Source organism: Pseudopipra pipra, chromosome W, assembly GCF_036250125.1.
Source record: "Pseudopipra pipra isolate bDixPip1 chromosome W, bDixPip1.hap1, whole genome shotgun sequence".
In the NCBI taxonomy this organism is placed as follows: domain Eukaryota; kingdom Metazoa; phylum Chordata; class Aves; order Passeriformes; family Pipridae; genus Pseudopipra; species Pseudopipra pipra.
The window spans coordinates 38124531-38139088 of NC_087580.1; the positions used below are offsets into that span (position 1 = coordinate 38124531).

A 14558-nucleotide genomic window follows, 5' to 3' on the forward strand; every position below is an offset into this window, starting at 1 on the left:
GTGGGGACACTCAGGGTCACCCCGAGCCCCCACAGGGACCCACAGACCCCCAGGGGATCCCCACGGGGACCCCCAGACCCCCACAGGACCCTCAGGGACACCCCAAGCCCCACAGGGACCCCCAGAGTCCCCCTGAGCCCCACAGGGACCCACAGACTCTCATGGGACCCCCACGGGACCCCCAGCATCACCCTGAGCCCCACAGGGACCGACAGACCCCCACGGGATCCCCAGTGTCACCCCGAGCCCCACAGGGACCCACAGACCTCCAGGGGACCCCCAGTGTCACCCCAGACCCCCCCAGGACCCCTTGAGTCACCCAGAACCCCCCAGGGACCCACAGACCCCCATGGGACCCCCACGGGACCCCCGGGGTCACCCCAAGCCCCCACGGACACCTCAAATCCCAGAATTCCACAGGGGACCCACGGCCATCCCAAATCCCACAGACACCCCAAATCCCAGAATTCCACAGAGAACTCACAGACACCCCAAATTCCCCGGACACCCCAAATCCCAGAATTCCACAGGGGACCCACGGACACCCCCAAATCCCAGAATTCCACAAGGGACCTCCGGACACCCCAAATCTCAGAATTCCACAGGGGACTCACAGTCACCCCAAATCCCAGAATATCATAGGAGACTCATGGCTATCCCAAATCCCACGGACACTCCAAATTCCAGAATTCCACAGGGGACTCGTGGCCATCCCAAATCCCAGAATTCCACAGGGGATTCGTGGCCATCCCAAATCCCAGAATTCCACAATCCCACGGACACCCCAAATCCCAGAATTCCACGATCCCACGGACACCCCAAATCCCAGAATTCCACAGGGGATTCGTGGCCATCCCAAATCCCACGGACACCCCAAATCCCAGAATTCCACAAGGGGCTTGCAGACACCCCAAATCCCATGGACACCCCAAATCCCAGAATTCCACAGGGGACCCACGGACACCCCAAATCCCAGAATTCCTCAGGGACCCCCCGGACACCCCAAATCCCAGAATTCCACAGGGGAGCCATGGACACCCCAAATCCCAGAATTCCCCAACCCCCGGGATTGAGGGAAGCGGGAAGGGGGGGATGGGGGAGGACCCCCCGCGGGGTGACCCCCCCCGACCCTCCCAGTGTCCCCCCCCAGTTTGTCCCCCAGGGCCTCTGCGGGGACACCCCCGAGCTCCCGGCGCCGGTGGTCCTGCGGCAGGTAACCAGAACAGCCCAGGGAATACCGGGAATATCCCCGGGAATGCTGTGGGAATGCTCCAGGAACATCCCAGGGAATCCCGGGAATGCTGTGGGGATGATCTGGGAACATCCCAGGGAATCCCAGGAATGCTGTGGGGACGATCCGGGAGCATCCCAGGGAATCCTGGGAATGCCATGGGGACGATCTGGGAGCATCTCAGGGAATCCCAGGAATGCTGCGGGGATGATCCGGGAGCATCCTGGGGAATCCTGGGAATGCCATGGGATTGATCCGGGAACATCTTGGGGAATCCCGATGTGATGGTTTCACTCTAGGCCTTCCTGGAGACCAGCTTGTAACCAGGAAGGAACTAGGAAAGTGATCACGGAAGTATTCCATGCTATTCCTTTACGTAACTTGAGGTATAAATAAAGCCAGCGGGAGGGATCTCTCCCTCTTCCTTTCCGGCGAGGTTCGAGGACGGTGGGTCCCTGTCTCGGTCTGGCTTATCTGGAGCTGAGGCCCACAGTGACTGCCGTTATCTGCCACGCGTGAGGGAGGAGCCCTGGGCCGTGTCTGGCCATCCTGCCTGTTCGAAGGGAAGTGGTGAGATTTTTGCTAGTTTGCCTTCAGTTGGCTGGTTGACTTGCTCGGTCTTTGTCCCTTTTTGTCCTTCTCCCTTCTTCCTCCCCCTCTTCCCTTTTTGGGGAGCTGTTTGGGATTTCTGGAGTTGTGGTGTGTGGTATTCTCGTTTTGTGTATCTGTCTCATATGTAAAATATATATATGTATATATTTTTGCTATAACTTTGGCGGCTTGGGTCTTTTCTTTTCTCTTCCCTCTCTGGGAAGCGGGTCCTTGTTGTCGAGTTTCGGGGGCTTGGCGGGAAGCCAGCTCGAAACTTGCACAGATGGGAAGGGGAGAATAAACCCTGTTCTTTTCCTCTTGCCTTGGGTGGGCACAGACTTTGACTTTGGCTTTAGTAAAGTGCCTTATCCCAACCCACGAGTCCTTTTCCATCTTATTCTCTCTCCCCTGTCGGGCTGGGAAGGGCAGTGACAGAGTGGCTGGGTGGGCACCTGGTGTCCTGCCAAGGTCAGCCCACTACAGAACCACAGGAACCCCGGAACACTGGAATGGAGGGAACTCTGTGACCCTGGAGGGCCGCATGGAACCAGAAGAACCCTCAGACATTTCAGAACCTGGAGGAATCAAGGGGCTATTGTAACACTGAGGGGCCTCATGGAACAAAAAGGACTCTGTGACACTGTGGAAATTCATGGAATAAATGGTCCTGGGTAACACTCCAGGACCTCATGGAATCAAGGGGCCATTGAGACGCTGCAGAGACTCATGGATATAAATGAGCCCTGAGACATTTCGGAACCTCAGGGAATCAAGGATTTTGGACACTGCAGAATCTCATGGAGCAAAAGGAAACCCATGACAAGGTGGAAAATCATGGAACCAAGAGGCCATTGTGACACTGCAGAGACTCGTGGAGCCAGAGGGACCCTGGGACTCTGTGGAACCTGATGCAATCAAGTGGCCACTGTGACACTTAAGGGCCTCATGGAACAGAAGGAACCCTTGGAATCCATGGAATCTCATGGAAGCAAGGGTCCATTGTAAAAACTGTGGGGCCTCATGGAATCTCATGGAAGCAAGGGTCCATTGTAAAAACTGTGGGGCCTCATGGAACAAAAGGAGTCCTGAGACATTTCATAAACTCATAAAATCAAGGGGATATTATGACAATGAAGGGCCTCATGGAGTCAAGTCCATGGTGAAACTCCAGGGCCTCGTGGAACCAAAGAGACACAGGGACACTGGGGAATCTCATGGAACAGTGGGTCCATTGTGACACATCAGGGCCTCCTGGAGCCAGAGGAACCCTGGGACACTGCGGAACATCATGAAATCAAGGGGCCATTGTGACACTGCAGTGGCTTGTGGACCCAAAGGGGCCATTGGGACACTGCAAGGCCTCATGGAATAAACAGATCATTGTGACTTGGAAATGAGGCAAAAAAGGAAGGTGTGTGCCCAGTGGAAGCCAGGTCAAGTGATTTGGGAAGAATTCAGAGATGCTGCTCATCACTGTAGGGAGAAAATCTGTGTGGCCAAAGCTCAGCTGGAGTTGAAGCTGCCAGAAATGTGAGGGACAATAAAAAGGGTCTTTTCAAATATAATAATGGCAATAGGAAGTATAGAATTATCATTGACCCATTCCAGGATGAGGATGGTCCCCTCCCACACAGGGACAAGGACAAGGCAAAGGTGTTTCACGCTTTCTTTGCCTCTGTCTTCAACACGGATGACGGACCAAGGGGGTCTCAGAGCCCTGAGTTGCAGGACCATGACTGCAAGAATGATCAACTCCCAGCTATCCCTGACGTTGTGTGGGATCTGCTGCTCCAGCTGGATCCCTACAAATCTCTGGGGCCTGATGGGATTCATCCCAGAATCCCCAAAGAGCTGCTGATATCATCAGAAAACCTCTCTCGATGATTTTTGAGTGGTCTTGGGAATCTGGAGAGGTCCCGGCTGACTGGAAGCTGCTGAATGTTGTCCCGGTTTTCAAGAAGGGCGAGAAGGAGGACCTCAGAAACTACAGGCCTGTCAGTCTCACTTCAGTGCCTGGTAAAGTTATGGAGAAGATTATTCTGGGAGAGGTTGAAAAACACCTGAAAGACAACACAGCCAGCAGGGCTTCAGGAGTGGAAAGTCCTGCCTATCAAATCTGATTTCCTTCTATGACAAGATGACCCACCTGGCTGGTCAAGGGAGGCCAGTTGATGTGATCTTTCTGGATTTCAGTAAAGCTTTCAGTCCTGTCTCTCCCAGGATCCTTCTGGACAAACTGTCCAGCCCAGAGCTGGATAAACACATCCTGTGCTGGGTGAGCAATTGGCTCCTGGGTCGGGCACGGAGGGTGACAGTGACTGGGGTGACATCAGATGGGGGTCACTGGTGGGGTTCCACAGGGCTCCATCTGGGCCCTGTGCTCTCCAGCATCTCCATCAATGGCTTGGATGCAGCACTGGAAGCAACACTAAGTAAGTTTGCAGATGACCCCAAACTGGGAGGAGCTGTTGAGTCCCCTGAGGGCAGGGAGGCCCTGCAGAGAGACCTGGAGAGATCCAAGGGCTGGGAATCACCAACCATGAGAACTTCAACAGGGGGAAGTGCCGGATTCTGCCCTGGGATGGGGCAACCCCAGATGGACGGACAGACTGGGAAGGAGAGGCTGGAAAGCAGTGCTGGGAAAGGGCCCTGGGGGTGCTGGTGGGTGGCCAGTTGGCCCTGAGTCAGCAGTGCCCTGGCAGCCAGGAGGGCCAAGCCTGTCCTGGGGGCATCAGGCCCAGCATGGCCGGCCGGGCCAGGGAGGGGATTGTCCCGCTCTGCTCTGCCCTGGGGCGGCCTCACCTGCACCATTGGGGCAGTTTGGGGGACACAATGGAAGGGAGAGATTGAGCCATTGGAGAGTGTCCAAAGGAGAGCAAGGAAGGTGGGGAAGGGCCTTGGGGGGAAGGCGTGTGAGGACACTGAGGGCACTTGGTGTGTTCAGCTGGAGGAGACTGAGGGGAGACCCCATTGCAGTTCCAGCTTCCTGGGGAGGGGCAGAGAAGGGGCAGGGACTGAGCTCTGCTCTGTGGGGAGCAGGGACAGGACTGAGGTTACTGAACAGGCTCCTCAGGGCAGTGGGCACAGCACCAAGGCTGCCAGGGCTCCAGCAGCATTTGGATGATACTCTCAGACACACGGTGTGACTCTTGGGAATGGTCCTGGGCAGGGCTAAGTGCTGGACTTGGTGATCCTGGTGAGTCCCTTCCACCTTGGCGTATTCTTTGAGTCTGTGATTCTGTAATGTCCTGTTGATTCCACGAGGTTCCACAATGTCCCTCAGTTGTTTCTGTGCCATGAGGCCCCCACTGTGGTGTCACCCCCTTTTCTCTCCCCACAGAGCTCCTGAGCCGGTGGCTGGACCCCCCGCCCCCATCCCCCACGAGGATTTTGGGGTGTCCTGTGTCCCTCCCTCCCCTGCTTTTATTCTGACACCACCCAGCTGCTTCCAGTGATCCCAGTAAACCTTCCCAGTTCTCCCCAGTCCTGGTTATGGGAGACAGTGGGGGAGGGGCTTGGGGGAATCCCAAGGGGTGTAGCTGAGTTTGGGGGGGCAGAATCGGCCCCAGGATGGATCAGAAATGGGGACCCCCCTGTGTTCCCCCTGTGTCAGTCTGCTCTGGGGGGGCTTTGAGAGGGCACCTACCCCTCAGTAAAGCACCCAACTCACCCTAAAAGGTGCTGGGACCCCCCAAAACCTCCCCACAGCCCCTCAAGGACCCCCAAACATACTCAGAGCCCATTCAGGACCCCACCCAACCCCTTTTCTGGGGGGACTTCTCTGGGCACTGGTGGTGCTGGGAGCCCCCACCGGCTGCGGGTGAGGAGCTCTCGGGTGAGGGGGGGGTGGGAAGGGGGGCAGACAGTGGGAAAAGGGGGGTCAGAGGGGATAAAGGGGTGGTGGGACACCAAAGTGAGTGGGAGGACAGAGGGACCCCCCAAAAGTGGAGGGGGGGAGGGCTCTGAGGTTTGGGAGATGATGGGAAATGGGTGGGAGAAGTCAGAAGAGTGGGGAAAGGGGAGGGTGGGACCCCCAAACTGAGCATGAGGGGGCTGGGGATGGAGGGGACAATGGGAAAGTGGGAGGAACAGGGAGAAGGGTGGAAAAGGGTGGGTGGTCTGGCAGGGTCTGACAGTCCCATGGGGGGTCTTTGGGCACAGGGAGGGTTGGCAAAGGGTGGTGGCCCCCCTGAGCTCCCAACTTCCTGTGGGGTGCTGGGGGCTGCTGGATCCAACCTCAGCCTTGGATTATGCCAACAGTTTCAGTTTAGAGGAATTAGAGAGGTGTGACTGAACCACCTTTGTCCCCCAGGTTTTAAAGATGGCAAATCAGATCTCTTGATAGAAATGAATTTATTTAGGGTTACAAATGATCACACGAAAGATCTTCATCAGAATTATTTACTGCACAATAGAAACACTAAAACTACCAGGAGTACAGGATAAGACAGGACAGTGCTCTACACTAAAGCAATTGTTGAATCTCCGGCTGCCTTCCCGGCACAGGCTGGGTCTTCCCCCCCTCAGAGCACCCTGGGCTGGCTTTGGAGCCCCTCCTGCGGGGGGATCTCCGGCCCTTTTCCTCCCCGCTGCCTTCCTGGAGCCCTTCAAAACAGCCTCTCCCACCAGGGTCTCACGGGGGGATTTGTCCTCTGGGCTCTCCATCCTCAGCTCGGGGCCTGGGGCAGGAGGGAAGAAGGACAGGGGGGACCTGGGAGGACCCTGAGACCCAAACTGAGTCCCCTGAGACCCCCGAAATTCCCCCCCTCAGAAGTCCTGGGGGGATTTTGAGGCAGCAGGTCGGGGGATGGATGGGCGTGGCCCCCAGCCCTTCCCCCCGGGGGAATTTTGTGTGGGCGCGGCCTCCCGGGGTCACTGGGCTGCATCTCCTGTTTTTGGGGCCTCAGCGGGGACAGTGGGGGGATGGAGGGGGCTCCCCAAAATCAGAGGCCTCCCCCAAACTGGGGGGGTCACAAGACCCCTGCTCATCCTCATCCTGCTCCTCGCAGGTAGGATTTGGGTCTGGGGGTCTCAGTTTTGGTCTGGGGGGGTCTCAGTTTGGGTCTGAGGGGTCTCTGGGGTTTCAGTTTGGGTCAGGGGGTCTCAGGCTTTGGGTTTGGGGGTCTCAGGGGTCCCAAGGCCTCAGTTTGGGTCTGGGGACCTTGGTTCTGGGGGGGTCTTAGTTTGGGTCTGGGGATCTCAGGTTTTGGGTCTGGGGGGCTCAGGATTTGGGTCTGGGGGTCTCAGTTTGGCTCTGGGGATCTCAGGTTTTGGGTCTGGAGGGCTCAGGTTGGGTCTTGGGGGTCTGAGTTTGGGTCTGGGGGTCTCAGTTTGGGTCAGGGAGGCTTAGGGTTTTGGTCCGAGGGGCTCAGGATTTGGATCTGGGGGTCTCAGGGATCCCAAGGTCGCCATTTGCGTCTGAGGGTCTCAGGGTTTGGGTCTGGGGGGGTCTCAGGGGGTCTCAGCATTGGGTTTCATCCCCCGCACCTGTGTCAAAACATCCCCCGCTCCCCCTCCCAATCAGTATTTCCTGTCCCCAAACTGGGACAGGGAACCGAAACTGGGAGGGGGGAGGGGGGGAAGTGAGAGGGGCTGGGGGGCCCCAATGACCCTCCGATGGGTCTGGGGGACCTTCAGAGATCCCGGGGGTCCCCCAATGACCTCTCACAGTTCTGGGAACTCCCAAAGACCCCCCTCCAGCAGGGACAGGGACCCCCAGTGACCCCCCCGGGGTCAGCCGCCCTCCGTGGGGCTTGGGGAGCTCCGGGGGACCCCCCATAACCCCCCTCTGTCCCCGCAGGCTCCCAGTGCTCCCAGACCCCCCCTGAAGGCTGCGCCTCGTGCCCGACCCCCTCCCTGCCTCCCTCCCCGGAGCCCCCCGAGACGCCGACCCCTGTGATCGTGACCACCGGGAGCCCCCCGACCCCCTCCTGCTCCCCGGCCCCACCCCGGGGGTGGCTCCGGGTGTGGGGGGGGCCCCCCTCCCGCGAGGGGCGCGTGGGGACCCCCCTGACCCTCGAGTGCCACTTCCGAGGCCCCCCCGACACCGCCCTGACCTGGCTCCAGGCGTGTCCCCCCGGGCTCGGGGAGGTCCCCCGGAGCTGCCCCTGGCCCCAGGAGGTGGTGGCCACCCGGGGGGGCCGCCGGATGGACCGGGTGGTGCAGGAAGGGGGGGGAAGCTCCACCCTGACCTTCCCCAAACTGTCCCACAACGACTCCGGGCTCTTCTTCTGCCGCGTGGAGTCCGGGGGGGAGACGGCCCAGAGCTGCGGCACCTTCGTCAGGGTCCTCGGTGAGTGGGGGGCGCGGGGGGGTCTCAGCCAGGTCACTCGGCCCCTCCCGGTGCCCCCAGCATGGTACCAGTATAGCCCAGTCCCTCCTAGTTTAACCCAGTCTGTCCCAGTCCCCTCCAAGGGTATCCCAGTGCCCCCCAGCCCTGCGGCACCTTCGGGAGGGTCCTGGGGGTCTCGGGGAGGAGTCAGGGGGGGCTGGGGGGTCTCATCTGAGTCACCGGTCTTTCCCAGTCCATCCTAGTCCCCTCCCAGTATAACCCAGTCCATCCCAGTCCCCTCCCAGTATAACCCAGTGCTACCACAAGCCCCCCCAGTCCATCCCAGTGCCCTGCAGTGCCCCCCAGTCCATCCCAGTTATTCCCAGTATCCCCTTTGAGCCCTTCTCAGTGCCCTCCAGTCCCACTCCAGTCTGTTCCAGTCACTCCCAGTATCCCCCTTGAGTCCCTCCCAGTGCCCTTTCCAGTATAACCCAGTCCCTCCCAGTATAACCCAGTGCCCTCCCAGTATAGCCCAGGCCCTCCCAGTATAACCCAGTGCCCTGCACTCCCTCCCAGTATACCCCAGTCCCTCCCAGTGTAACCCAGTCCCTCCCAGTATACCCCAGTCCCTCCCAGTTACCCAGTCCCGTTCCCGCAGAGCCAGTTCCCGCCCCGTTCCTGGCGCTGAGGGAGAGCACCAAGAACCGGATCCTGACGGCGCAGGGGGTGCTACTGCTGCTCTGCTCGGCCGGGCCGGGGCTGCTGCTGCTGCTCAGGGTGGGACACTGGGACAAACTGGGACAACTGGGACAGGGGGACACCAACTGGGACACTGGGACACCAACTAGGACACTGAGACAACTGGGACAGGGGGACACCAACTGGGACACTGGGACACCAACTGGGACACTGGGACACCCAACTGGGACACTGGGACAACTGGGACAGGGGGACACCAACTGGGACACTGAGACCCCCAGTTCTGTCACTGGGACCCCCAGTTGGGACACTGGGGACACCAACTGGAACTTTGGGACCCCTAAATGGGACACTGGGGACGCCAATTGGGACACTGGGGACACCTAATTGGGACATTGGGGAAACCAACTGGGATGCTGGGGACACTAATTGGGACATTGAGACACCAACTGGGACATTGGGGACACCAACTGGGACACTGGGGACACCAGGTGGGACATTGGGACCCGTAAATGGGACACTGGGGACACCAACTGGGACACTGGGGACACCAATTGAGACATTGGGGACATTAATTGAGACCCTGGGGACACCAATTGCCCCCCAGGTCCCCCTAAATCCCCTCCTGAGTAACCCCAATCCCCCCCGACACCCCCAACCCGCCCCGGTACCCCCAATTCCCCTCCAGATGACCCCAAAACCCCTTCAAACCCCCCGTACCTCCCAGTTCTCCCCAATTCCCCCCCAGTTCTCCCCAATCTCCTCCTGCCATCCCCAAATCCCCCCAGTCCTCCCCAGAGACACCCAACTCCCCCCGGCCACCCCTAAATCCCCCTGGTGCCCCCAAAAACCCCCCTGGCCACCCCAAACCCCCCCCGACCACCCCTAGTTTTCCCCCGTCACCCCTTAATTCCCCCTTGGTGCCCCTAGCCCCCCCCGGATACCCCTAAATACCCCGTAGTGCCCCCAACCCCCCCCCGGCCACCCCTAAATCCCCCCTGGTGCCCCCAGAAACCCCCCCCGGCCACCCCTAAATCCCCCCTGGTGCCCCCAGAAACCCCCCCCGGCCACTCCAAAATCCCCCTGGTGCTCCCAAAACCCCCCTGGCCACCCCAAACCCCCCCCAACCACCCCTAGTTTTCCCCCGTCACCCCTTAATTCCCCCTTGGTGCCCCCTAGCCCCCCCCGGATACCCCTAAATACCCCGTAGTGCCCCCAACCCCCCCCCCCCGGCCACCCCTAAATCCCCCCTGGTGCCCCCAGAAACCCCCCCCCGGCCACCCCTAGTTTTCCCCATCACCCTTAATTCCCCCTTGGTGCTCCCACCCCCCCCCCCCGGCCACCCCTAAATCCTGACTAGTGCCCCCAAAACCCCCCCTGGCCACCCCAAAACCCCCCTGGTGCCCCCAGAAAACCCCCCCTGGCCACCCCAAAAACCCCTTGTGCTCCCTTCCCCCCCCCCCGGCCACCCCTAAATCCCCTCTGGTGCCCCCAAAGCCCCCCTGGCCACTCCAACCCCCCCCATGCCCCCTGTTCCCCCCCCACAGAAGCGCTGGGCCAACGAGCAGCTGCTGCACCCCGAAAAAACCACATGCGAGGAGGAAAACCTCTACGAGGTGACGTTCTGGGGGGTCCCCGTGCCCCAAAATCGTGCTCGGAGGGGTCTATCAGCCCCTAAACCCACCCAAACTGACCCGAATCCCCCCCTTTCCCTGCTTTCAGGGGCTGAACCTGGACGAGTGTTCGATGTACGAGGACATTTCCCGGGGGGTCCAACCCACCTACCAGGACGTGGGGACCCTCCCCGGCGACTCCCAGCTGGAAAAGCCCTGAGGGACCCCCCGAAAAAGGGGGGTGGGACCCCCTGGGAAGGGGTTTGGGATCCCCTGGCTCTGCTTGGCCCCCCCAATGCTCTGCTCTGGTGACACAAGGCCATGCTGACCCCCCCCAAAATAAAGCTGCTGCACTGCCGGACGGGTTCTGTGGGTTTTGGGGGGTTAATTACTTGTTAGTAATTAACGAGTGGTTAATTAATCAGCAAGGGGAGGCAGGTGAGAGCAGAGATGCCTCAGAGTCTGATGGGAAGGGGGGTCTTGTAGTGACCCCCTATTTTTCCCCTATTATCCCCCATTTTCCTTCTTCATCCTCTATTTTCCCCATTTTCCCTCATTATCCCCCATTTTCCCTATTACCCTGTTTTCCCTCATTTCCCCCATTTTCCCCCCATTTTCCCCCATTTCCTCCATTATCCCCTATTTCCCCTTATTTCCCCCATTCCCCCCCATTTTTCCTCATTATCTCCTATTTTCCCCATTATTCCCATTTCCGCATTATCTCCTATTTTCCCTCATTTCCCCCCATTATCCTCTATTTTCCCCTCACTCTCCCATTTTCCCTCACTTTCCCTCTGTCATGGTTTGAGATAGCCCCAAAATCCAATTCCCTAACTCCATCCCCCCTCCCACATCTCAACCCAATGTGAGATGGGTTTTTCCAGACAAAACACACCAGACTCAAAGTGGGGGAAGGGAATATATTACAATGACTGTACAAATAAATACCATATCACATTATACACACGATTATAACTATCTCTACCATGACATATAGTATTTACAATGGATCAGATCTCTTCTCCCCTCCAAATAAAAGTCCAGGAGGGAAAGAAGAACAGATCCCTTCCAGTCCTTAATCAGCAGCATCTTCTAAGGCAGCAGGTTCTGTCTGTCTTCTCCACATGCAGCAGCTGTGGCTGGCTTTCTGCCAGCACTCACGAGGGAGGTACCAAGCTCCCTCGGCCCCCTTGACGCAGGGGTCTTCCGTGGGCTTCGTAACCCCAGACAAGGTCGTATCACCACGTCATATCACGAAGACACAGGGGGGTCTTCGTGACGGTCTGGTATCTCAAGAGATTCAAGCTTGCAGGACCTCTGTGCCCTGTCTCTCAGGCTGCCACCGTGGCAGCAGTGCGAGGGGGGAGCCAAGGTCAACTCCCTCGCATTCCATCTGGCCGTCCCGGTCCAGCTCCAGGACGCTCTGAGCTTCTCAGCTCCTCTCTCTCTCCGGTGCTGCATGTCTAAAACTCTTCTCCAAAATAGGAGTCCATGTCCCTCTTCTCCAAGAGGGGTCTCAAGGGAGTTTTGGGGAATCTGGTACAGCCTTACCCCAAACTCTGTCTCTCTGCTGCTGGCTCTCTTTCTCCCGGCTCTGTCTTCCAGGAGTCCTTCTCTGCGGTGCTGCATGTTGTTTCTGCTGCTTCTTCAGTTCAGGTGCTTATCTCTGGCTCTCTGCCACCGTTTCTCTGATCAGTCCTGGCTGCTGCTGTGTGCCCATGGAGAAAAAACATCTCCCAGCATAACTACAGGCACCTAGCCCAGCTTTATGCTGTTCCAGGTCCCTGCAGCCCCCCCAGCCAGGGGCTGGGAGGGGGCCAGAGGCCCCAAGGGGCACAGAGCCCCTTCCTCGTGGCCCTACAACATGGCCACCTCTTCTAAAACAACTAAAACTACAACTCTTCTCTTCAGGTCTGGTTGTGATATGTTTACATTTCTGCAGGAGCGCCCATTGGACAGAATTTCAAAACTTCTAAGGGTTTCCACCCCTTGGGGTCTACCACTTTTCTCAGCCTCTGGGGGAAAACAAGGTCCAAACCACGACACCAGCACATACTAATGTGCCTTTCATAACCTCCTAATTAGGTTATGTTTTCTCCTAAACTTAATTCCACTTTATGACCAACAGTTGAGTAGACTTCAACTTTTTCACTCTGTTCAGTGTGTGTGTATATATATGTATGCACAAGAAGATAGTCCTTTATTCAGCATACGTGCCTACATACCAAGCCCAAAGCCCTCTACTCAGTGCTGATGGGCAAACGCTTCTAACAGATAAAACCTCCATTCTGAATCGATGGTCTGAACACTTTGAGACTCTTTTCAGCACCAACTGTGTAGTCCAAGACTCAGCAATTCAGTCCATCACACAACAACCAGTGAAATATGAATTGGATACTGCCCCCACTTTAGGAGAAACCCTTAAGGCCATATAGCAGGTGAAAATCAGCAAGGCAGCTGGGGTTGATGGAATTCCACCCAAAGTCTGGAAACGTGGGGGCCTTGCACTCCATGCTAAATTTCATGAGTTTGTGGTGCGCTGTTGGGAACCAGGCGAACTACCATCAGGCCTTCGAGATGCAGTCATCATCACTTTGTATAAAAAGAAAGGTACTAAATCAGACTGCTCATATTACCCTGGTATTACTCTGCTCTCCATTGCTGGCAAAATCCTGGCAAGAATACTCTTGAACAGACTAATACCTGCTATAGCAGAAGGAATGCTACCTGAAAGTCAGTGTGGTTTCAGAGCCAACAGGAGCACCACAGACATGGTGTTTTTTCTCAGACAACTGCAAGAGAAGTGTAGGGAACAGAACAAAGGTCTCTATGTAACCTTTGTCGACCTCACCAAGGCTTTTGGTACTGTGAGCAGAAAAGGTCTGTGGCAGATTTTGGAACGTTTAGGTTGTCCCCCCAAGTTCCTTAAAATGATCATCTCACTCCATGAGGATCAGCACGGCCAAGTCAGATGTGGTGATGAACTTTCTGAGCCCTTTCTAATAACCAATGGTGTGAAACAAGGCTGTGTTCTTGCACCAACCGTATTCACAATCTTTTTCAGCAGGATGCTCCAAAGGGCCACGGCAGACCTCGATGATCAGGACGGTATCTACATTCGATACCGTACTGATGGAAGCCTTTTCAACCTAAGGCGACTGAAGGCCCACACCAAGACCTTAAACCATCTTGTCCAGGAGCTGTTTTATGCTGATGACGCCGCCCTTGTTGCCCACACAGAAGCAGCTCTGCAGCGTTTAACATCCTGCTTTGCAGATACTGCTGAGCTCTTTGGGCTGGAAGTCAGCTTAAAGAAGACAGAGGTTCTCCATCAATCCATCAACCTGCACCTCAGGAAGTCTTCCTTCATCCCCATATCACCATTGGCCAATCAGTGCTCAAACCAGTTCAGCAGTTTAATTACCTGGGTAGCCTCATCTCTTCGGATGGTGAGATTGACGGAGAGATGGACAACAGGTTAGCAAAGGCATAGAGAGCTTTTGGAAAGCTTCATAAAAGAGTTTGGCGTTATAAACACTTGAAGAAAAGTACAAAGATCAGTGTTTACAGAACCATAGTGGTGTCTACTCTATTATACGGATCTGAATCATGGGTCATCTACCACCACCACCTGCGTCTCCTAGAACGCTTCCATCAACGCTGCCTTTGCACAATCCTAAACATCCACTGGTCAGATTATGTGACCAATGCATCTGTTCTAGAACAAGCAGCAGTCACAAGTATTGAGGCCATGTTGATGAGAACACAGCTGCGTTGGGCAGGGCACGTCTCAAGGATGAAGGACCAACCACCCCCTCCCTAAGATCTTGCTCTGTGGTGAACTTGCCACTGGCTGCTGCAAGAAAGGAGCCCCAAAGAGAAGATACAAGGACTCCCTGAAACAACATCTCAGCCTTGGCCATATTGATCATCATAACTGGTCTACTCTGGCCTCCAGTCGGGAGGCCTGGAGACACACCATCTATAACACTGCTGATGCTTTTGAGAACGCATGCAGGATCACCCTTGAGGAGAAAAGACAATGCAGAAAGAACCGTGTTTGCAGAATATACCACCTAAGGAGTCTTTCTGCTGTGCCTTTTGCAATCCGTTATGCCTATCTCATATTGGCCTTGTTAGCCACCAGCGTGCC

The 14558-nt window shown here is 56.8% G+C and overlaps 1 protein-coding gene and 1 pseudogene across 1 annotated transcript; both read left to right on the forward strand.

The window, feature by feature from the left end:
- Positions 1–14558, forward strand: part of LOC135405029 (zinc finger protein 271-like) — a 278014-nt pseudogene that overhangs the window by 37244 nt on the left and 226212 nt on the right.
- LOC135404677 (nuclear factor of activated T-cells, cytoplasmic 4-like) lies at positions 6630–10766 on the forward strand. Its single transcript, XM_064639414.1, has 5 exons — positions 6630–6831; positions 7623–8178; positions 8630–8870; positions 10340–10408; positions 10515–10766. Exons 1-5 carry the CDS (start codon positions 6630–6632, stop codon positions 10623–10625), a joined length of 1179 nt encoding a protein of 392 aa, XP_064495484.1. The 3' UTR covers positions 10626–10766.

Excerpts from the sequence above, each read along its gene's own strand:
- LOC135404677 (XM_064639414.1), top strand. The coding sequence starts at position 6,630 with ATGGATGGGCGTGGCCCCCAGCCCTTCCCCCCGGGGGAATTTTGTGTG. Across the intron at positions 6,832-7,622 it reads CCTCATCCTGCTCCTCGCAG|GCTCCCAGTGCTCCCAGACC; the intron begins GTAGGATTTGGG and ends CTGTCCCCGCAG. Across the intron at positions 8,179-8,629 it reads CTCCCGGTGCCCCCAGCATG|GCCCTCCCAGTATAACCCAG; the intron begins GTACCAGTATAG and ends AGTATAGCCCAG.